The 24,206-nt window shown below is 40.6% G+C and overlaps 1 protein-coding gene across 10 annotated transcripts in view; it reads left to right on the top strand.

Annotated features, from left to right (window-relative positions):
* Positions 1-24,206, top strand: part of LARGE1 (LARGE xylosyl- and glucuronyltransferase 1) — a 635,729-nt gene that overhangs the window by 516,094 nt on the left and 95,429 nt on the right. For all 10 annotated transcript variants that reach the window (XM_035261739.3, XM_054245858.2, XM_035261475.3 and 7 more), the window contains 2 exons: positions 394-506; positions 2,594-2,719. In XM_035261739.3, the coding sequence (XP_035117630.2) occupies positions 394-506; positions 2,594-2,719 (239 nt within the window). The remainder of the gene's footprint in view (positions 1-393; positions 507-2,593; positions 2,720-24,206) is intronic.

Raw genomic sequence — 24,206 nt, 5'->3', positions numbered from 1 at the left:
CAGCCACCACCTCTGTCCATTTCCAGACAGTGCTAGGCCCTGCCTGCCCCTCTCACTTATCCTTACAAACAGTCCTTGGAGGTCTGTGTTACCAATCTCCATATAATGAGGAGGTCTCAGAGAGATGGTTTCACATCTCCTGTAGAGTAATTGGCAGGTCTTAGGCTTGAACCTAGATGTATTCATCTCCAAAACAGGTGCCCCAGACTGTGAAGCCTCACTGGAAGAATTTTTGGAAGGAAGACTCATCTGCAGCAGTGCGTAGGCCTCTCGCCTGCATAAGGCAGTCATCCTCGAGAGGCTGTGGCTGTGCTCTGAGTAGGCGTGCCTAGCTCTCCCCCTTACTTTTTTATTTTTTTTAAATTTCCTCTTTGATCGTGTGCTTCTGCCCAGGGGTGATCCTGTTACTTCTGGACAAGCTGCGGAAGATGAAATGGGAGCAGATGTGGAGGCTGACGGCAGAGAGGGAGCTCATGGGCATGCTGTCTACATCCTTAGCTGACCAGGTGAGTGCCCAGGTTAGAAGGTCCAGCTACTCCTGAGTGCACTGGTGGTGGTTCTCAAAAAAAACTTTAAAAGTAAATGGGTCTGAATTGTTTACATATTGCGTGACCCTCTGTGCTCTGATACAGCTGCCTTATACTTGCCAGTCTAAGACAGCAGCTTAACTCCTTAGTGCCTCCCCTTGTTCATTCATTTGCTCATTCTGCAGACTTTCACTGAGCACTGTGTATACCAGGAGCCAAGTTCAGAAAGAGGATGACAGAGACAGACAAAGGGTGCAGCATCTGCCCTCATAGAGCTTATAGTCTGTTGACGCAGACTCATAAGTAGATGTTGGTGCCCTCTTTATTGCCAGGTGGAGTGCACAGGGCCTGCTCTCTGGTACGCCAGAATACCACAGTGTGTTTCCCAGGCAAGACTTCACTTGCCTCCCTGGCAAATAGAGTCTAATAACCTTTAATCTAAACCTCTTGCTTAGATGCTGTAATAGTGTCCCTTTACTCAAGGGAAATGCATTTAAATAGAAAGGATAAACTGCCTGGAAAGCACTTTGCTATACAGGCAGCCTCAGAAACTCCTTGAAGTCTCATTTTTATTTATTTGTTTTATTTTATTTTATTTTAAGATGGAGTCTTGCTCTGTCACCCAGGCTGGGGTGCAGTGGCATGATCTCGGCTCACAGCAGCTTCTGCCCCTTGCGTTCAAGTGATTCTCCACATCCGGTAACTTTTATGTTTTTAGTAAAGATGGGATTGCTCCATGTTGGTCAGGCTCGTTTCGAACTCCTGACCTCAGATGATCTGCCCACCTCAGCCTCCCAAAGTCCTGGGATTACAGGCGTGAGTCTCTGTGTCCAGCCACAAATACTCATTTTTAAAAAGCCAAGTCCTCATTTTAACCACCCCAGGAAAGGCAGAGGGCTCCAGCTGACTTTGACTCTACCACGATCACTCATTTAAATTTTCATCTTCCTGTGGCACGGGTAGCTGTCTGAAGGCACAAAGATGATTTCTGTGAGTTTTCTGCATTTCACCCTTTTCTTTTCATCCAGAGAGCCAGCTCACTCTGCATGTTTTTTGTTCAAAATGCAATTTCCTGGTTCGTCTAATGCCTGCAAAATTTCATAATATGGAGGGAGCAAGAAACTTTGCATGATTACTTTATTATTTTTTAAGCAGTATTATTCAGTATTTCCCAAGCAGCCAGAAACTGATTTCCCTTTTCAAACATTAGATATAGTATAATGAATGAGTTTAAGAAAAAAAATAATACCTAGGTAGCTGCTTTAAACCTGAGGGGAAAATCGTCCACCATCCTCATATTTCAAGTCAGGTCACAGTGACTTAAGCATGTCCCCCAAAGCTAGCAATTGTATACCCGTGTCCAGTGAGGATCATTTATTCAGCCATCTTCTGCCACGAAGGCCCATAATTCACCTCCTGGCGCCACCTGTCAGCAGTTAGTTAATAAGTATGGCATGGTGCAAGAGCTTGGAGAAGAGCCCAAAAAAGGTAAAACCTCTCTAGACAAGTCATGGGTGGATTTCGAAATGGAGAGTATGTATCCTGGGCACCATGGCTTGCAGGAATCCAAGGAGCATCCATCACCGAGTCCACCGCGGGCCCAGGAAGCGCTGCTGAAAGGGAGGATCTGTAATTTGTCTCAGTCCCTGAATGAGTGGGTCTACTTGTCATCATGCAGTTTCCTCTCCAGGAGGCTCAGAATAGATAACCCAGGGCTCCTGCCTAGAGGCAAGAGGGGAAGGAGATTCCATTTATTATATGCCGACAAGGGTAGGGAAGACACCCCATGTCTGCACGTGTGAGCTCATTAGATAGGGCTTTATGAGACCAGCAGTACTGTGGAGCTTCTAGTCGGCCTGGGGCGTTCCCCCATATCTAGCCAAACATTATTGCTTGATTCCTAGAGATAATGGGCAAGGGAGATGCCCCACAGCGTGAGCCAGCCTGTGTTCAGAGCAGGAGGCTCAAGAGAAGCCCTGTCACAGGGGATGCGGTGCCTTGAGAGCCAAAATGGGCCTCTGGGCCACCCGACTGTCTTGACTGTGTCTTTGGCTTTCATCCCCCAGGATATTTTCAACGCTGTCATCAAACAAAACCCCTTCCTTGTGTACCAACTCCCCTGCTTCTGGAATGTGCAGCTGTCAGACCACACCCGCTCCGAGCAGTGCTACAGAGACGTGTCTGATCTAAAGGTAGGGTCAAGATAGGCACATCCCCGGAGGTAGGGTGAGGTGGGCTGAGGGGACCTCCCAGGGGCATGGATGGCTGGGAGGTTTATGTGCAATGTGGTGACAGATAAGGACAGAGGAGAGCAGAACGAGTATGCTTTTCATCTTTGTGAGGCGTTGGGTTTTTTCCACCTGTATTTGGGCTTTCTGGCATAAGAACCAGCTTATGTGGTTATTCTTCTTGCCATCTGCTGCTGGCTCTTTTAGTTCATGTCAGCTCCCCAAATTAATTCATTCAACTTAAGCAAAAACGTTTATTGAAGGCCCATTCTGTGCCAGGTGCTATAGATGTGGATGTGAATAACCTGCTTCCAAGTCATTTCAGGAGAGAAATGTGCAAAGAAGTAGGTATTTAAAAAATGACACGTGTAATGACAGGCGTGGGTGGGTGAGTGGGGGAGACGCAGGCACAAATGTCTTATTCTTCCTCAGAGTGGGGGCAATGACAGAAAAAGCCTTCATCGCCACTCTCTAGGTACCAAACATTGTGGATGGTCCTGGCTCTAGAAAGAGGAAGACGACAGGGTGGATTAGTCATCTGCTGCTATAGATAATGCTGCATAACAAGCTATTCTGATAGTGGCCTAAATCAGCAACCATTTATTTATCTGATGAGTTTATAGGCTGATTGGATGCTTCTGTTTTTGTTTGTTTGTCTGTTTGTTTGTTTGTTTTTGAGACAGAGTCTCGCTCTGTTACCCAGGCTGGAGTATAATGGCATAATCTTGGCTCACTGCAACCTCCACCTTATGGGTTCAAGTGATTCTCCTGCCTCAGCCTCTTGAGTAGCTGGGATTACAGGCGAACACCACCATACCCAGCAGTTTTTTATATTTTTTAGTAGAGATGGGATTTGACCATGTTGGCCAGGATGGTCTCAAACTCCCGACCTGGTCATCTGCCCGTCTCAGTCTCCCAAAGTGCTGGGATTACAGGTGTGAGCCACCGTGCCCGGCAGGATGGTTCTGTTTTTACTGGTTTAACAGAGTGGCTGTGGTCAGCTTCAGATGGGATGTCTGGTGACTGGGGCAGCTTGGCTGTCCTCTGGTGTCCTCTGTCCCCTCAGCAGGCCAGTATGGTGTCTTCTCATGGTGAGGCAGAGGGGGCAGAGGCAGCCCTAATACACAGGAGGAAACCTTGAGTCATTGTTGCTAATATCCCTCATTGGCCAAAGTAATCGTATGGCTGAGCCCATAGGATTACTTTGAGTAGGGAGTTTGAGTTAAGGGGTATGTCAGAATTCCCTCCCTAAAGTGGAAGGAGTAAAGAATTGACCACAACTATTCAGCAGAACAAAAACTTGAACACAGGCTTGTCTGACACCAAGGGCATTAGCCTCTCAGGTTGTATCACAGAGGAGTAGATAAATGCATCCTTAAAGAGTTTGTTTCATATAAAGTTTACATGCATTGCAAGTTTTAAAAAGGAAAAAGGATTGCAAAGCTAGCTTTTCTAATAAATTAGTCTTTCCTAGTTGGCTTCTGGTCCATGTCCCCATGTGGGTATTATGTCTTATATTATAGTCATAATACATGTTAAATGTGGTTTTCTGCTTTTCATTTATTTCGTAAGCATTTTCTGGGTCAGCCACATGTTGTTAATGAGCATCATATTCAGTAGTTACTATTAGTCTATTACCTGGCCACTCCCTTGACCTTACTTGTTTTCACATTTTCATCAATATAAATTAAATCTTAATGAACAGCTTTGTCCATAAAGCTCTTTCCTTCCATATTGTTGTAGCTTACCTTTCCAGGAGTGAAATTACAGCATTAGCAAGAAAGAACTTTTTAACTGCACTTGAAATTTATTGCAAAATATTAGAAAGTATTTAAAACAGAGGTACCTGTACCATTCATTCTTTCAATTGGCATTTTTTCAGTTCCTTCTATATATCATGTACTTGTTAGAAATAAGGAAAAGAGGGCCGGGCACGGTGGCTCAAGCCTGTAATCCCAGCACTTTGGGAGGCCAAGGTGGGTGGATCACAAGGTCAAGAGATTGAGACCATCCAGGTCAACATGGTGAAACCCTGTCTTAAAAATACAAAAAATTAGCTGGGCATGGTGGCGCGTGCCTGTAATCCCAGCTACTCAGGAGGCTGAGGCAGGAGAATTGCCTGAGCCCAGGAGGCGGAGGTTGCGGTGAGCCGAGATCGCGCCCTTGCACTCCAGCCTGGGTAACAAGAGCGAAACTCCGTCTCAAAAAAAAAAAAGAAATAAGGAAAAGAGAAGAAATAGGAATATTGTCAAGAATATCATGGATTAAAAAGTTTGGATTGGGGGGCGAAATAAAACAAACCTGTAAAGAATATGTAAAAATGCTGGATTTAAAAATGTGTTACATGTTTTGAGAGCAAAACTGATTGGTTCGTAAAGCAAGTAAAGAAAGCGAAGGCCAGAAACAATGACAGACTGAATCCAAAACGATGGCAAAGGGCACCTGGATGTCACCTTTGCCCTTGGAGGGGGTGATCCCTGGTGGAGGGAGCCTGGTTTAAAGGCAACCCTGCTATTATAAGAAATCTAGTCTTTGTCCCTGGTTCCTGACACAGAGCTCCTAAAACCCTTGAAATTTCCTGAGTGGTAAGAGCATCTTTTATTACATATATGAGCCCCTCTGGGTCACACCTGAGTTTATGCTAATGAGGTGTCTTGGAGTAGGGCCCCTGGAGAGCCTCAAGATGGAAACACCAAGCGATTGGAGAGTTAGTTAGAACTTCCCCAGTGAAAGTTCCAAGGACCTCTGGGAAGCCAGGAGGGCGTGCTAGACAGAGATCAAGCTCTATGAACACTCTCGAATAACAAGATTTGATGAACTTCTGGGTTGGTGAACACCATTGTCTCTGCAGGGTGGTGTGCCCAGAGAGGGTATGGAAGCTCCATACCCCCATACTTTGCCCTGCTTACCTCTTCTCTCTGGCTGTTGTCTCCACGTTGCATCCTTGATAATAAACTGGTAAGCATAAGTGTTTCCCAGAGTTTCAGAAGCCATTCTAGTAAATTATGGAACCCAGGGAGGGGATCATAGGAATCCTCGATTGACAGCAAATGTGTCAGAGACAGGAGGCCTGGCCTTGAAACTGGCATCTGAAATGGGCAGTCTCATGGGACTAAGCCCACTGACCTGTGGAGTCTGATGCTTTTGTCAAGGAAGTAGTGTCACTGTTGTGTTAAATTGTAGGATACCCAACTATTGTGGGAGAACTGGTCTTTGTAGGACAATAACCACACAATATCTGACATCAGAAGTGTTCTATGTCAGAGTGTAGAAAAACAGTGGTTTTTCTCAATAGGTAACTGTATACTTTATTGTTCAAACGAGGGAATGCTATCATGCATTACAGAGGGACAGTAAGTAGGCTGACAGGCAAAGCATATAATTATTCTGCTGAAATACTATACATAGGACCTTAGGCCCACAGGAAGAAAGACAGTTAGAAGACCCTCATATAGAGTCAGGATCCACAAAGAGTAATATCCTCAGTGGATAAACAGTTAAATAAAACTCAGAGTGTAGAAGAAGACAGTAGAGGTTGTCTTTTTCATCCTTGGTTTTAGGTAGAATAAGGGATAAATGTTTCCTTTGAGAATTTATTTTAAGCCTATGCTCATATTATTTTGGGGGCTGAAATTATATGTGTGGTAGCAACAATGGAAAGAAAAAAACTAAAAATTTGCTGGGCACCTGGCAGAAACTAACATAAATCTGATTCAGAAGAATATCCTTAAAACAAGACTTCAGAATGTCTTGGGGGAAGTTACAAGGAAAGCAAGGTTCTCAGGAATCACAAAACACACAGGGAAGTAAGCTACCCTGAAAAAATGTAAAAACTGAAGACTGTAGTTAAGTCTGAAAGACTGCAAATATTGGACTTACCTGATATAAAACGTAAGTATTTTTATTACATGTAGAAATAAAAAATGAATATTGAAAGTAGGATGAAGGAATAGATTCTCAAAAAATGAATAGCCCTAGTTGGATTAAATAGTATTTTTAGAAGTAAAAGATACAATTATTGAAATTAAATGGATATGTTAAGCAGTAGCTTAAACACAGCTGAAGAGAGAATTAGTGAACTGGAAGAGGTATAAGAAATTGCCCAAAATGCAACACAGAATGAAAAAGAGAAAAACTGAGAAAGAAGCAAAAAAATTGGGATATGTCTCATTGGACTATCAGGAGATAATAGAGAAAATTGGAAGTGAGGCATATCTTCAGTGTGCCAAGAAACAATAACAGGTGTATACCTAGGATCATAATCTTTCAAGCATAAGATAACAACGAGAATTTTCTGCAGACATACAAAGAAATTTCTAAAGTATTGTCAGCCTATATAATAAAGAGATCCTCTCTAAAAAAACAAATGCTGTTTATTCTGGAATAGTGTGTTGCAATGGGAATACACATGCCATACCAAACTGTGTGCATATTCGGGGAGGTAAAGGAAGAGAAAGATTTTTAAAGGAAAAATAAAGAGTATTTTATAATTGTTTGGAGATAATTATCTTTGGCCAAAGGATCAGTAAGAAAGGTGACACCAGTCCTAGGTAGGCATTTGCTGGGCAGATGGGCCTGCAGAAGGATTTTTTTGTGTATGTGTGAAGTTATGATGGTATTTGTGCAAGGTTGTGGTTTTTGTGGAGTCTTTCGTTGTCATTCTTGTTACCAGACACTTATGGATGAAAAGCCTCTCTCTGTGGCCTTCCCTGGTTCTATTTGTCAGGGTTTTGTTAGCATAAGTGATTCCATTTTTATTTTGGCAACTTTCACATTTCCCCCTTTTGATCAAGATATTTCTCCAAAAGTGTCACTGATCACCTTTTAGTTAGGTTTTTCATGTCTGTCAGTGCCAGAATGGACCTCTCCCAGATTTCTGGTCTTTTAACCACATTTAAGCAATAAGGAAGTTTAAGCAGGGTGCTCCAGGCTGTCTAGTTGGAATTCCTAATTAAATTCCATTAGTCTGTTCTGTAGGCATATGTCACCATCTCAAAGTACTAGGTCAGCATTATACTGTTAGGATTTGTACTTCTATAAAAAATTGAACAAGTAGCAGATACAAAATTTAAGAGGAAAATACAAAATAAAATTAATAGTGATGTGACAAGAGCAGTTTGTATAAGGACTTTGAACAATAAACCTAGGCTTAAAGACAACCAATTGAATACACAAAATGACCATTATCCTACCATCTGAAAAAGGTCGTTATTATTATTATTATTATTATTATTATTATTATTATTACTGAGACAGAGTCTCATACTCTTGCCCAGGGTGGAGTGCAGTGGCTCAGTCTGTATTCACTGCAACCTCTGCCTCCTGGGTTCAAGCAATTTTTCTGCCTCAGCCTTCCTCGTAGCTGGGATTATAGGCACCTGCCACCACACCCAAGTAATTTTTTTGTAGTTTTAGTAGAGATGGGGTTTCGCTATGTTGGCCAGCCTGGTCTTGAGCTCCTGACCTTGTGCTTTGCCCGCCTGGGCCTACCAAAGTGCTGGGATAATAGGCATGAGTCACTGCACCCAGCCAAAGTAGGCATCGTTGTATCATTATGATATAGAATCATGCTATGCCATCTTGAAAAAAGTTGTCTACATCATGAAAAAAATTAGCTTCTCATCCTGGTTTGCAGTTTGAATGTCTCCAGTGATGGCATCAGGCAGTTTGGTGGACTTTGTGTGGCCCAGACATCGGTCCTGAGACTTGCTTTTAAAAATCCATCTAGTTCAGCTTATAGGGCTTCCAAAACAGAGAAATTCCCATTTTTGGTAACTGCATGGAGTAAAGTAGGATAGTTGAAATCTAGATGAGTTTAGACCTAGCCTGCTCTCTAGGCAAATAACAGGAACTTCCAAACAGTGCACAGAGCTGTCATCTAATAAGGGACGTATTGTTGCTTTTCTTTAGAAACATGACGTTTTCTTCCTGTAGTTATTTTGACTTTTCCAAAAATTGAGTAAGACAAATATGTTTGTAAAACAAATGTAGTTTTTATCAAATATTGCCTGCAAGAATAGTGATTTGACCACATAGTAACCTCAGATTTAATAACCTTTTTTTAAGCTAGGCTGGTGGCAAGTGCCTGTAGTTGTAGCTACCACGGAGGTTGAGGTGGGAGGATCACTTCAGCGCAGGAGTTGGAGGTTACAGTGAGCTATGATTGGTGACGTACCTGGGTGACAGAGTGAAACTATGTCTCAAAAAATAATAAAATAAAAATAAAAGCTTCCTGAGGGTAACAAGATAACCCTAGACAGACTCTAGATTATACCTACAGTTTTAAGGTTTCTGGACCTGCCAGGAAGTGACAGTTTTTACTCATTTACTCTAAGGCTGAGAACCCCAGAAGTTACACAGTTTATACATATTCTCAGATAAGACATTCAAAGCCCTGGTAGTATAAACAATTGTTTCAATTGTATCCTGCTATAAAGAGAGTAATTTTTTTTTAATGAAGTTTCGCTCTGTCACCCAGGCCACAGTGCAATGGCGCAATCTCAGCTCACTGCAACCTTCACCTCCCTGGTTCATGCAGTTCTCATGCCTCAGCCTCCTGAGTAGCTGGGCTTACAGGCATGTGCCACCTCGCCTGGCTAATCTTTTTTTGTACTTTTAGTAGAGACTAGGGTTTCGCCATGTATGCCAGGCTCGTCTCAAAGTCTGGGCCTCACGTGATCTGCCCACCTGGCTTGCAGCCAGGAGCCACTGTGCCCAGCAGAGAGAGCAAATGTTACTGAACTTGTAAAAAGAACCATATTGCCATAAAAAATAAGAATACTCACAGAATCTCTCCAAACCTCAGAGAGATAAGATTGGGAGAAAAAGGAATTGCTTCCACATTTGTTCACAGAAGTATACTTTACCAAATCATTGTGTACTATAGATAGCTTAGGGAAGAAAAATTCCTTAAATCTGCAAAATAAAACATTTAAGTGAAGAACTAATAGTGTTTTAAATAATAGTCAAAAACATTTCCAGTCAATCTCATGCAGTTCAGTTTTGTTCTTTGTGAGCTTGATTAGTAGTTTCATGAATTTGTTTCTTCATGAGAGTTCGTATTTGCATTTAACCCATTGACCTTGAAGTTCTTAGAAACCTGTATCTAAGAGTACTTGTTAGAGTCTCTTCCATAAATCTTTTGCAAATGCCTTTAAAGAATAATTCAAAATAATAGCTATGGATAAGAACTTAGAATACCCATGGCTAAAAATGTGATGGGAGTTCATGATAATCACCAATTCGCATGGAAATTTAGTTATTTTTGTGCCACACAACATAACATCCAGAATGTTAACTAATGTGTCATATTAGATTTTTTTTTTTTTGAGACGGGGTTTCGCTCGTTACCCAGGCTGGAGTGCAATGGCGCGAACCCAGCTCACCGCAACTTCCACCTTCTGGGTTCAGGCACTTCTCCTGCCTCAGCCTCCTGAGAAGCTGGGATTACAGACACGCGCCACCATGCCCAGCTAATTTTTTGTATTTTTAGTAGAGACGGGGTTTCACCATGTTGACCAGGATGGTCTCGATCTCTTGACCTTGTGACCCACCCGCCTCAGCCTCCCAAAGTGCTGGGATTACAGGCGTGAACCACCGTGCCCGGCCGTGTCATATTAGATTTTTAAGAATTTTATGTAATTTGAGAACATACCCATAAATGTAATCCAAAGACTATCTAATATCACTTATTATTTGACAGCATTTAGCATGCAGTTTACAAAATAAGACTGATCATTTAATATTTCTACAAGATGAAAAATACATTCTTTGAGACTCTTGAGGCCCTTCTGAAAAATCCAAAAGTTAATTTCAGGTCAATAAAACTTAAGTCAGAATTTTGATTCAGGGAAACCTGCCAAAGATTTTTAAAGGTTGAAAACACTTGAGAAGTTACTGTGAAGTAATAAGTCATTCATGTAACTAGTGATTATCAACATGGAACCTTAGTGCTTTCAAAGCTCCATTTTCCCAAGTAATTAGAAATGGAATAAAGATAACACAGGAAATTATATTGATAAAATATAAAATGTTTCTCAGGCCAGTTACTAAAACAGTAAAGAAAAACCTTCCACAGGGTGATCGCTTTTGCTTTTGAGAGGCCAATGTATAGATCACCAGGTAGTCAACCTGAGATAAAATGGGTACTTGAATTTAATCTGACATAAAAAGAATGGGTCCAAGGTTATGAGTATACACCGTATTATATGTGAATGTAAACAAGAAAACCAGTACCTTGAGCAGGGGAATACATGGCTTTTAGTAACAGCATGGGAAGTTTCTTGGTTACACGGGATAATTCAGACATGTCAAGAAAAGCCAAGTGTACAAAATCAAGGTATACTGGTGGAAAACATTGTCTTTTTAGACCTTCAAGATAAACATTTAATGGACAAGCCATAATAGCAGAGTCTAGAACTGTAGGGTGCGGGGAAAGTTACAGGAAGGGATGGAAAACTTAAAGGAGAGAGTTATCCCAGGCCTTCTCAAGGGTAGAAAGATGAAGAGCAGAAGGCATTGATGTATGACCTGAAAATCACATGCAGCAAGATGCAGCAAAGTTGAACTTCTGAAATATAAATTTGAAAAGTTTCCAGAGGAAACCTTTGCCTCAAGAAGTGAAATTACCTTTCTAAATGAAGGAGATAACATTTCTAACCTTAAACTAGGGAAATTAAATGGATCTCCGGAAGAAATTTTACAGAACTAGAAATCTCAGTTCAGAAGATGGCAGTGACACAGATTTCAGAATTAAAAAGTATAATCTCAGCCAGGTGCAGTGGCTCGTACCTGTAATCCCAGCATTTTGGGAGGCTGAGGCAGGCAGACCATGAGGTCAGGTGATCAAGACCATCCTGGCTAACATAGTGAAACCTTGTCTCTACTGAAAATACAAAAAATTAGCCAGGTGTGGTGGCACATGCCTGTAGCCCCAATCACTTGGGAGGCTGAGGCAGGAGAATTGCTTGAACCCATGAGGTGGAGGTTGCAGTGAGCCAAGATCATGCCACTGCACTCCAGCCTAAGGGACAGAGCACGACTCCATCTCAAAAAAAAAAAAAATTTATATATACATGTGAAATTCCTGTGGTATTACTGAGAGCAGATCAGTATTTCAAGAAAACCATGGTTGTTCTAACATAGGGGATCAAATTTTTAGTTTTGTTTTAGTGTATTTTTAATATCAAAGCTCAATCTTTAGGAAGACTTATAAATAATTCCCTTCTAATTACAGGCAACTTGATCACACCCACAATTTCTTTTATGAATTCATCCTTCAGAAACTTTATCATGACTTACTCAGACCTCTCACAACATGCTTAAACTTTCTCCTTTGTCCTTTACTTTCTCTTTATTAAATAACTGGTCATTTTACTTTGAGATAAAAATTTACCACATAAGATTCTGTCTCATAGAAAATTCTCTCTTCTTTTAAACTGTCCTTACCAAAAATACATTCTTATATCCATAACTTACTTCACATTACCCTCCTACTTACTGGTTTCTATCTCATTTCTATTTCCATTCTAAATTTACTTTTTGAGGCAAGCTTTAACCTCTGAACTAGACAAAATTATTCTATTTTCTCAGGAACACATTTTTTATGCTTCGTAATTTCTCTCATCAAAACACATCTTATTTTGGTGTACTTTGTGATATGGTTTGGCTGTGTCCACACTCAAATCTCATCTTGAATTGTAGTTTCCGTAATTCACACGTGTTGTGACAGAGAGCTTGTGGGAGAGAGCTGAATCCTGGGAGCAGTTTCCCCCATAAAGTTCTCATGGTAGTGAATAAGTCTCCTGAGATCTGATGGTTTTCTAAGAGGTTTCGCCTATTGCTTGGCTCTCACTCTCCCACCTGCTATGGTGTAAGACTTGTCTTTCGCCTTGCACCTTGATTGTGAGGCCTCCCCAGCCATGTGGAACTGTGAGTCCATTAAACCTCTTATTCTTTAAAAATTACCTGGTCTCAGTTATGTCTTTATCAGCAGCATGAAAACAGACTAATACATTTTGTATATAGAATTATATATAAATTAATTAGGCTTTTATTCTTAGTAACCTTAATTTCTAGTGAACACCTAGGAAGCCAAAAATTTTGAATTCTTTGTCACATATCAGCATTTTATAGTAAGAAACATTTTATAATTTTTAGAAACGTGTTTTAATAGACTCAAATATATTTAAGAAGCCAAAACAACTTATATTTATGTTCAGCGATTTGTTCATATTTTTAGGGAAATGACCCAGATATTTGATGAGTGTTTATTATTTCATGTAACATAGCACAAGCATATGATTTTACAGTACATTAAAAGCTCTTTTATAAACATTCCATTTACGTTTACCTAATTTGCTCATTTTTAACAATTCGCCTAGATTACTTATGAAAACTGAAATACTACACAAAGCGAGTCATCATTTCAAGTTACTTTCCTGTTAACCAGTTTTGTATTTTGTGAATGTCGGCTGTTTGCTTAAGAACCTTAAAATAAAATACATGAGTATTTTGCCTATAACTCAGAAGCTACTATTACTGCTTTTATTAAAGCAATAATATTAAATTAGTCCTACTTTTCGAAGAGTTACGCAAAGATTGTTTTCCAGTTGAGTTCATAGTTTCATGACTTTTAAACATGCAGCAGAAACAAATACAAAATCCAGTTAAAAATGTACGCCAGGCCGGGCGCGGTGGCTCACACCTGTAATCCCAGCACTTTGGGAGGCTGAGGCGGGTGGATCACGAGGTCAGCAGATCGGGACCATCCTGGTCAACATGCTGAAACCCCGTCTCTACTAAAAATACAAAAAATTAGCTGGGCACGGTGGTGCGTGCCTGTAATCCCAGCTACTCGGGAGGCTGAGGCAGGAGAATTGCCTGAACCCAGGAGGCGGAGGTTGCGGTGAGCCGAGATCGTGCCATTGCACTCCAGCCTGGGTAACAAGAGCGAAACTCCGTCTCAAAAAAAAAAAAAATGTACGCCAAAGGATAACGTATTATATTATTACCTAACATGTATTATTCATGTGCTTTTATATAACATGCATTATTCATGTTTTGTGAATATACCATGAATATATGTCTTTATACAGTTTTAAGATTTTACTGTGTAGATATAGCTTATATAACAATACATGTTATATATGTATTCATATTATATGAATAATATGTTATATTCATTAACATAATATTGTTATATGAATATGTTACATGTATTATGTAACATATATAATATATAACATAATATGTATTATTATGACAACTATTCCAGATTTTACTTTGTAAATACAACGTATTATATAACATAATACATGTACGTGTTGGTAACCACACCTAAACACACAGACACACACACAAAGATCTTATTGCTTTTATTTTAGAATTTTAACCATGAGACAGTAACACAGACTCACCCTTTGTAAATGACAGTTGGATCCCAATTATATTTCTGACAAAATTGGGGCCTTTTTACATGTCTAAACTTTATTTGCTTCAGTTGCTAATCTAATGAATGCTATGGATAAACGTTTTAGATGAAGCAGTTTATTTTTTAAAACTTTTACATTTTTTTGTTTCCTTTCTTCAGCTTCAAATGAGTTTACATTTTAGCTGGGACTGACTGAATTGAGTAAGGAAAAACAGAATTTCCAAGTGGCCTTGAATTAGTAACAAATGTACCTTTTGTTTGCTGATCACCTTTGCTAGTCAATGGTTACCAGGAAGCATCTTAAGAGGAATTTAGTTAAGCTTTTTTTTTTTTTTTTTTAATGGCCCCTGTATGGTAGACACGACAGTTTTTATGCTGGAAAGAGATATCTTATATTACTGCTCTGACCTCAAGATTTTGACCTGTTTGACCTGAAAGCCTAACCTTCATAACCATTTATCTAATTTTTATTCTTTTAGGATATCAGTTCCCTTAATTAACTGCTCTAGCACCCTAAGCAGTTGATAGCCAGGCAAACCCAAATTTACATTTGCAAAAGATGTCTAGGTTGTTGGTTCCTGTGGAGCTGTTGTAATACGTACAAGCCATTTATTTGAAAGCCCTTTTACGATTTTTTTTTTAATTCTTGGCTGGAATACCAGAAGCGGTGAGTTTTATCAACACCAGCAGAAAAGTCAAATGATTCAAGCCAGATGCAGTGGCTCATGCCTATACCAGCACTTTGGGAGGCCGAGGCAAGTGGATTACTTGAAGTCAGTGGTTGGAGACCAGCTTGTCCAACGTGGTGAAACCCTGTCTCTACTAAAACGTATAAAAAGTAGCCAGGTGTGGTGGCATGCACCTGTAATTTCATCTACTCAGGAGGCTGACACAGGAGAATCACTTGAACCTGGGAGGCAGAGGTTTCAGTGAGCCAAGATCGTGCCACTGCACTCCGGTCTGGGTGACAAAGCAAGACTCAGTCTCCCCGCCCCCCAAAAAAAAAAAAGCCAACAGATTTAAAGTAGGCAGTTAAGAAAAGTCGAGATAGAGAACTTAGAAGGCTCTACATATAACCTCTATAATTACAAACTGTTAATTTGATTAAAAGAAAAAACAGAAAAAAGAAGCTTGGCGAGTTCAAATGATCCCTTTTGTGTCTGTTCATCCACAAACATGCATAAGGAAAGCCTTGTAATTGGCTGGAGTCTGAAAACCTGGCATGCCTTCATGTTGGAGAATCCCATTCTCTTTCTTGTTAACCTCCTGAGAGCAAAGAAAGTTCCAAAAATCTTGTCAGAGAATGTCAGGATTTCGGACTGGTATCTCCTCCTGTCACATTTTGGTAATGTTCAGTATTACTATATATTATTTAAAATACTACATAAACTTAGTAGATTAAGCAGTGGCAGGATTTGAGAAGATTGACTCCAATTTTGAAAGAAGTTCTATTGTAGGCAAAAATTATCCAACTGCATCACTTGCTACAGAGAAGTTTTTCATGAAAGAAAGAGTCAGTCCATGTGGGAAACTTCACTGTTACCTTATTTTAAGAAATTGCCGCAACCACCCCAACCTTCAATAACCACCACCCTGATCAGTCAGCAGCCGTCAACACCAGGACAGGACCTTCCACCAGCAAAAAGATTGTGACTCATTGAAGACTAGGTAATCATTAACATTTTTTAGTAATAAAGCATTTCTTAACTAAAGTATGATTTTTGAGACATAATACTGTCGTACACTTAACAGATGACAGCATAATTTAAACAATTTTTATATGCATTGGAAAACCAAAAAATGTGACTTGCTTTATGCAGTATTCACTTTATCCAAGCAGTCTGAAACTGAACCCACAATGTCTCTAAACACACACACACACACACACACAGAGATCATTAGAATTCCAGGGAGAAATTCATAAGTTTGTTCTTATTGTGAAATAGTTAACATATTTTTTGTTTTTTCCCTTTTTTATTTTTATTTTTTTGAGGAGTCTTGCTCTATTGCCCAGGCTAGAGTGGAATGGCACAATCTCAGCTCACTGCAGCCTCCGCATTCCAGGTTCAAATGATTCTTTTGCCTCAGCCTCCCAAATAGCTAGAAGTATAGGTGCCCACCACCACACCTGGCTGATTTTTGCATTTTTGTACAGACCAAGTTTCGCCATGTTGGCCAGGCTGGTCTCAACTCCTGACCTCAGATGATTCACCCACCTCAGCCTCCCAAAGTGCTGGGATTACTGCACCCAGCCCATATTTTTTTCAAATATTGAAATATCTAACAAAACGTACTAAGAATATAGAAGATTTAAACTACACAGTTTACACACTTGCTTTATTGGATAAATAATGAACCTTGTGCCTAATGATTCAAGAATATACATCCTTCTCAGCTCATATGGAATATTTATTAAAAAGAAACCAAGTACTAATCTTTAGTATATTTCAAAGAATGACATTATACCATAGTTCTCTGTAGAAAGCAAAATTAAGTAAGACAGTAATTGATTACAATTGATAAACATTGAAAACACACACTTCTGTATTACTCATGGTTCTAAACAAAAATCATAATTTAAACTGAAAACTACTTAGAGCCTAAATGAAAATAAAAATATGTCAAAATTAGTGGGATTAAAAAAACATGTAGGGAAATGTATATACTTAAATGTTTACATTAAAAGGAAGGGAAGTTGAAAATTAATAAGCCACGTTCACAACTCAAGATGATATATTAATATAAACAACATTATAGTAAACTGGACATGGTGGCTCATGCTTGTAATCCCACCAACTCTAGAGGCTGAGATGGGAGGATCCCTTGAGTTCAGGAGTTTGAGGCCAGCCTGAGCAACCTAGCAAGTCCTCCATCTCTACCAAAAAATAAATGGGGGTTTGGGAGTGGGGTGGTGATGGTAGCTACTTGAGTGCCTGCTCCTAGGAAGGCCGAGGCAGGATTACTTAAGCCCAGGAGTTCCAGACTGCAATAAGCTCTGATTGTACCACTGTGATACAGCCTAGGTAACAGAATGAGACCCTGTGTCTGAAAAGAAACAACCAAAAAAAACATTAAAAGTAAATTCAAATAATGTAAAATTGAAGTTGGTCAACAAATTGTTCAATAAAGTCAAAAGTTGGGAAGGAACCAATAAAATAGACAAAGCTATGGCGAGACTTATCAGGAGAAAAGAAAGTGAACTCACCAAGAAATGAATAGGGGCACATAATTCCAGGCCCATTTATTCATTCTCTCAATGTTTCTGAGCAAGTGACTTTTGAGTTTTAGATATACAGCAAAGATTAAAGCAAACAGTCTCAGATGGTGGAGCTTGCAATCAATTGGATAAAGCAGAATTGAAGAAAAATATATTGTGAACAACATTATGTCAACAAATTTGAGAATTTCTGTGGAATGGACAAATTCCTAGAAATGGGTTATTTACCAAAACCGATTTGAGAAAAATATATTAAGTTTGGATTATGTTCTAGCCATTGAACTTTCTTAAAGAAAACTGTACCCCTCGATGATAAGTAGAAATAAGTTCTATTAACTTTTTTTAATCTAAGGCCATTCCAATTTAAATAAACTTTTCTAGAGAATATGAAAAGAGGAATACTTTTAGCCCATTCAGCAAAGCCAGGATATTATCAGCACCAAAATCAGACAAAAAAGTATTAGTCTGTTCTCATGCTGCTAATAAAGACATACCCAAGACTGGGTAATTTAGGAAGGAAAGAGGTGTAATTGACTCACAGCTCCACATGAAGTGGGAGGCCTCACAATCATGGCGGAAGGCAGAAGAGGAGCAAAGTCATGTTACAAGATAGAAAAATTGCAAGCCAGTCTCACTCATGAATATAGATGCAGAAATCTTAAGCAAAATATTTAGCAAACCAAATCTAGCCATGTGTAAAATAGATAATACATCATTGCCAAGTTGGGTTTATTCCAGAACAGACACGGGTGATTTAGCATTGAAAAATCCACAAGTGTAGTTCAGCATGTTAATAGATTAAAAAAGAAATACCAAATAATCATCCAAACAGATGTAGGAAAGTATTTTGGTATATGAAGAGGCGGCATACCTGATCATCGAAGAAATGATTAAGTTTTTCATAAACGGTGCTGAGACACCTGATTATCCACATGGAAAATATTTAAGTGAATCCCAGTCTCATATCATGCACAAAATTAATTCCAGATTGATTAGAAACTTAAAAGTGAAGGGTCAAATTAAACTTTTAATTTTTTTTAAAAAAGGAAAACTAGCCTTAGGTCTTCAGAATGGAGAAGTATGTATTCTACAAGACATCAAAGACGTATCATAAATGAATGAATCCATAAATTCAATCACATTGATATTAATGCCGTCAAAGGGGCATTAAAAAGAGAAAAGCAGGCTGGGTGCAGTGGCTCACACCTGTAATTCCAGCACTTTGGGAGGCTGAGGCTGGTGGGTCACTTGAGCTCAGGAGTTGGAGACCAGCCTGGCCAACATGTGAAACCCCATCTTTACTAAAATTACAAAAATTAGCTAGGCGTGGTAGCACATACCTGTAGTCCCAGCTACTCGGGAAGCTGAGGCAGGAGAATTGCTTGAGCCCGTGAGGTAGAGATTGCAGTGAGCTGAGATTGTGCCACTGCACTCCAGCCTAGGTGACAGAGCGAGACTCCCTCTCAGAAAAAAGAGAGAGAAAAGCAAAAGATACTTCGACACATGTAACAGACAAAAGAGGAGTAAACAAAATATATAAACAACTCAGTAATTAATGAGAAATCTGTAAAAGATATAAAAAGTCCTTTCACTTGTTTGCCAAGCAAATGTCCAGTAAACATATTAAAAGATACATAGCCTCACTGTTAATCAGGGAAGTAAATATTAAGACCGCAAATAATTTTATAGCCACCAGAGTGGAAGAGCGATACTATGAAGTCTCAGTTGATCAGTAGGTGGTATTCTCTTACGTTACCGATAGGAGTGTGTATGTATATACCAAATTGGAAAACACTTTGACGTTATGTTGATAAACTGACATGGAGTGGAATGTACATTACAGTCAAGGATGCAATTGGTCACAAATGGAGAAGTGGATGAGTTTTTAAGTCAGGTTCAGCTATCAGTGAGCGAATTACAACAGATAGAAGTAGTGCTTTAGAAGGCCTGTGTCCTCCTAATAAATGACATTTCTTGACCAGGCAGGGCACAGGAGACTTCTAAACTCTCAAGTCTTTTTATATCAAAAATAAAAACATAAAAATTCCATAAAAAATAAGTACAACTAAAAACTTTGGCAGGCATTGCAAAGGAATAAAATTCTGAAGGCCAGGCATAGTGATTCATGCCAGTAATCCCCGCACTTTGGGAGGCTGCAGCTGGTGGATTCCTTGAGCCCAGGAGTTTGAGACCAGCCTGGGCCACATAGTGAGACCCCCATCTCTACAAAACATATAAAAATTAGCCAGGCATGGAAGCATGTGCCTGTAGTCCCAGCTGTTTGGGAGGCTGCAGTGGGATGTTCATGTGAACCCCGGAGGCAGAGGTTTCAGTGAGCTGTGATTGTGCCACTGCACTCCAGCCTGGCAACAAAGTGAGACCCTGCCTCCAAAAAAACAAAACAAATCTGACATATGCTATAACTTGGATGAACTTTGAAGGCAGTCTGCTAATTGACCTAAACCAAACACAAAAGAATGAATAATGAATTATTCCACTTGAGTTATGTAAAGTAGCATGAAACCTGCTACTTAAAATGGCATGCAATGTAAAGTAGAAATTATTTCTGGAATCTTCCATTTAATATTTTCAAACAGTGGTTGACTGCTGGTAACCGAAGTGGAGAAAAGCAAAACCACAAGGAAGGAGGGTCTGTTGTACTCCCAAGGGAAGAACATAAAAACAGCAAACAGGAGGCTCTTCATAAATGTGGAACAGGACTGACAAACAAAAGATGGAAGGAAGCAGAGAAAAATAATGAAAAGGCCAGATGCGGTGGCTCACGCCTATAATCCCAGCACTTTGGGAGGCCGAGGCAGGTGGATCACTCAGGAGTTTGAGACCAGTCTGGCCAACATGGAGAAACCCTATCTCTAGTTAAAAAAAAAAAAAAAAAAATACAAAATTAGCCAGGCGTGGTGGCGGATGCCTGTAATCCCAGCTACTCAGGAGGCTGAGACAGAAGAATTGCTTGAACCCAGGAGATGGAGGTTGCAGTGACCTAGGGCAAAGCAGTTGACCGGAGCAGGTGACCAGGATGAGTCAGGATGGAGCAAGGGACTGGGGGAACAGATCTGAACTACTGATTAGAACTGGTGGAGAAGATTGTTTACTGAAACTACGTGTAAGTTAAACCTTAAAATGGAAGACAAAGATCTGAACATACATAACTGGTTCTTCGAAGAGACATTTAGAACTCATTGTATCCAACAACAGGAAATACATTTCAGAGGAAGTTGTTGTGTTAAACCCCTATCAACCTCATTAGGAAAGGCATCAAGTTCAAGAAGCTGAAGAAGAGACCCAGACACAGTGAACCAGACATGGGGTTTTATCAGGGGAGAGAGTCCAGTGGCAGCAGGCTGGACAGGAGAACTGCCTTATGTACAGTAACGGTCCAGGGGCGGCAGGCTGGACAAGATACCTGCCTTCCTACAGTCCAGAGGCGCTGGGTTGGGCAGGAAAACTGCAGCTGCCTGCAAACATCATGCAGTTGACATAGCGTTTTCACTAAACACTTTCCCACTGATGATCTTGATATGATTTAAACCTGTGTCCCCATCCAAATCTCATGGTGAAATGTAATTCCCAGTGCTGAAATGTAATTCCCAGTGCTGGAAGTGGGCATACTGGGAGGTGATTGGATTGTGGGGGCAGTTTCTCATGAATGGTTTGGCACCATCCCCATAGTGTTGCTCTTGTGATACAGCATCCGATTGTTTAAAAGTATATGACATCTTCTCCCTCTTTCTCTTGCCGCTCTGGCCACGTAAGATATGATTGATTCTCCTTCAGCTGTTATTGTAAGTTTCCTGAGGCTTCCCCAGAGGCAGATGCCACCATGCTTCCCACATAGCCTGTGGAACCATGAGCGAATCAGACCTCTTTTCTTTATACATTACCAGCTCTCAGGGTTTTTTGTTGTTGTTGCTGTTTTGAAGACAGAGTCTCGCTCTGTTGCCCAGGCCGAAGTGCAGTGGCCTGGTCTTGGCTCACTACAACCTCCACCTCCTGGGTTCAAGCGATTCTCCTGCCTCAGCCTCCCAAGTAGCTGGGACTACAGGCATACGTCAACACACCTGGCTAATTTTTGTATTTTTAATAGAGACACGGCTTCACCATGTTGGCCAGGCTGGTTCAAACTCCTGACCTCAAGTGATTCACCTGCCTCAGCCTCCCAAGTGCAGGGATTACAGGCGTGATTTCTTTATAGCAGTGTGAGAATGGACTGAAACAGAAGTCTAACTGGCAACCTTCACTTAACCCAAAACTCAGGACTTTGGTTCCCTATGTGGGCTCAAGTGTTCCTTATAGACAAAGGAGGAATCTCTGGGTGGGCTGCTTCTAGATTGTCTAGCTCAGGACACACATTAAGATGAGTCTGCCATATAGGGTCATTCTTTTTTTCAGATGGAGTCTTGCTCTGTCACCAGGCTGGAGTGCAGTGGTGCAATCTCAGCTCACTGCAACCTCCACCTCCCCAGTTCAAGCGATTTCCCTGCCTCAGCCTCCCGAGTAGCTGGGACTACAGGCACATGCCACCATGACTGGCTAATTTTTGTATTTTTAGTAGAGATGGGGTTTCACCATGTTATCCAGGATGGTCTCAATCTCTTTTCCTCATGATCCGCTCGTGGCCTCCCAAAGTGCTGGGATTACAGGCATGAGCCACTGTGCCCAGCCCCCATCCAGGGTCATTCAGGGTCATGCTTAAGTTGGTGGTGGTAAGTTAACCAACACAGCTTCATCCTGGCCCTCAAAAGATGAAAAGGAGTTTTCTAGGATGATTAGGTGGGAATAGTGTTCCAGGCCTGCCCTCATTAAATCTTCACGAGTCTGACAAGGTAAATCTTGGTCTGTTTTATAAGTTAGAAAATTAAGGATCACACAGGTTAAGTCACTTTTCTTCCCAAGTCACTGAGCTAAATATGGCAGAGCTGAGATTCTAACTCATACCTGTTTGACTCCAAGTCCACAGCATTTTCCTCTGATACAGCAATGAGTTTCTACCTGAAAATATTTTCCAAGCAAAACATGGTACATAACATAATGACCGTATAGAACTTTTTTTGGGACTATATAAAGTCCTCTTGTGTAGGACTATTCGGTGTGAACTGTCTTTGGATTAAGTGAATTTTCGAGAGCAAAATTAAGAACAGAGCCTCTTAGTAACATGTGTCCTTGAAAGAACATTTGAATTTTAAACAACAGACTCAGAGGCTGAATTTTAGACCCCCGTCCATTTGTAAAATGGGAATTGAGTACACCTAAAAGAAAAATCCTGAAGCAGAAGAGAAAAACCAAGAGAAAACATGCCAGCCATCGAAGGAAATGATGTATCTCTTAGAGGCAATTTGTAACATTTGCATAAAAAGAGTAGCTGGTAACTCAAGCTTTGAAACATTTTATAATACTTAGAGTTGTGTCAGTTTCTACATCTTTGGGGGAAGATGCCATACCATACATCAGCATACCAAACTAAGAGACAGTGAAAAATGAGACAGGGAAAACACAGGGTAATAAGAATGATGAATGTTAAGGTTGATTTTGGAGGATCGGGATGGATCGAGGAATTAAAAAACAGTTGGTTTGGGGGAGAAGATCTAAAATCTCCAATCACTACCCTCCAGCCAGATTTGTCACTTGAGGCCAGTGCCTGTTTAATTTCATTGCATGATCTAAGTCCAAGGACTCTGAGTGTTTTATGATCTCTGTGTACACTCCCGTGACCAGTAAACTCAAGGAGTCCTCAGGATTAAGTGAGGCAGCTGGCTCTCGTTGAAGTAGCTTGTCCTCTGGGACTATACACTGGGATCTCTCATTCAGCCAGCAGACATGGCAGAGCACCCACTCTGGGCCAGGCTGCCACTGCGTTGTTTAACTTACCCTAACCAAGTCTTCCATCTGAAAACTAGGAACTTTTCCTCATGACCATAAAGTCATCCTCGTGACTTTATGGAAGAGATGGGAAGATTAAAAGGGACAATACATAAAGTAGTTAGTACAAGGCTATGAGACATTCTAGTAAACCTATTATTCTGTTCTGCATAAATTTAAGAGGTACAAGTACAGTTTTGTCACATGGATATATTATATAATGATGAGGTCTGGGCTTTTAGGATGACCATCACCCAAAACAATGTACATTGTGTCCATTAAATAATTTTTCATTTGTCACCCCTCCCACCCTTCAGTGTCTCCACTGTCTGTTATTCCACACTCTGCCCATGTGCACACACTAGCTCCCACTTAAAAATGAGAACATGTATTATATGCCCTTCTGTTTCTGATCATTTCACTTAAGGCCTCCAGTCCCATTCATGTTTTCATTCTTTTTCTTTTTCTTTATTTATTTACTTACTTTTTTTTTTTTTTTTTTTTTTTTTTTTGAGACGGAGTTTCACTCTTGTTACCCAGGCTGGAGTACAATGGCGCGATCTCGGCTCACTGCAACCTCCGCCTCCTGGGTTCAGGCAATTCTCCTGCCTCAGCCTCCTGAGTAGCTGGGATTACAGGCACGTGCCACCATGCCCAGCTAATTTTTTGTATTTTTAGTAGAGACGGGGTTTCACCATGTTGACCAGGATGGTCTCGATCTCTTGACCTCGTGATCCACCCACCTCGGCCTCCCAAAGTGCTGGGATTACAGGCTTGAGCCACCGTGCCCGGCCTACTTACTTATTTTGAAATAATATTTCCCTCTTGTGCCCAGGCTGCAGTGCAATGGCATGATCTCGGCTCACTGCAACCTCCGCCTCCTGGGTTCAAGCAGTTATCCCACCTCAGCCTCCCGAGTAGTTGGG

The sequence above is a fragment of the Callithrix jacchus genome, chromosome 1, assembly GCF_049354715.1.
Source record: "Callithrix jacchus isolate 240 chromosome 1, calJac240_pri, whole genome shotgun sequence".
Lineage (NCBI taxonomy): Eukaryota > Metazoa > Chordata > Mammalia > Primates > Cebidae > Callithrix > Callithrix jacchus.
Note: the sequence above shows the minus strand (reverse complement) of the source record. Positions and strands in the feature narration are given on the sequence as shown.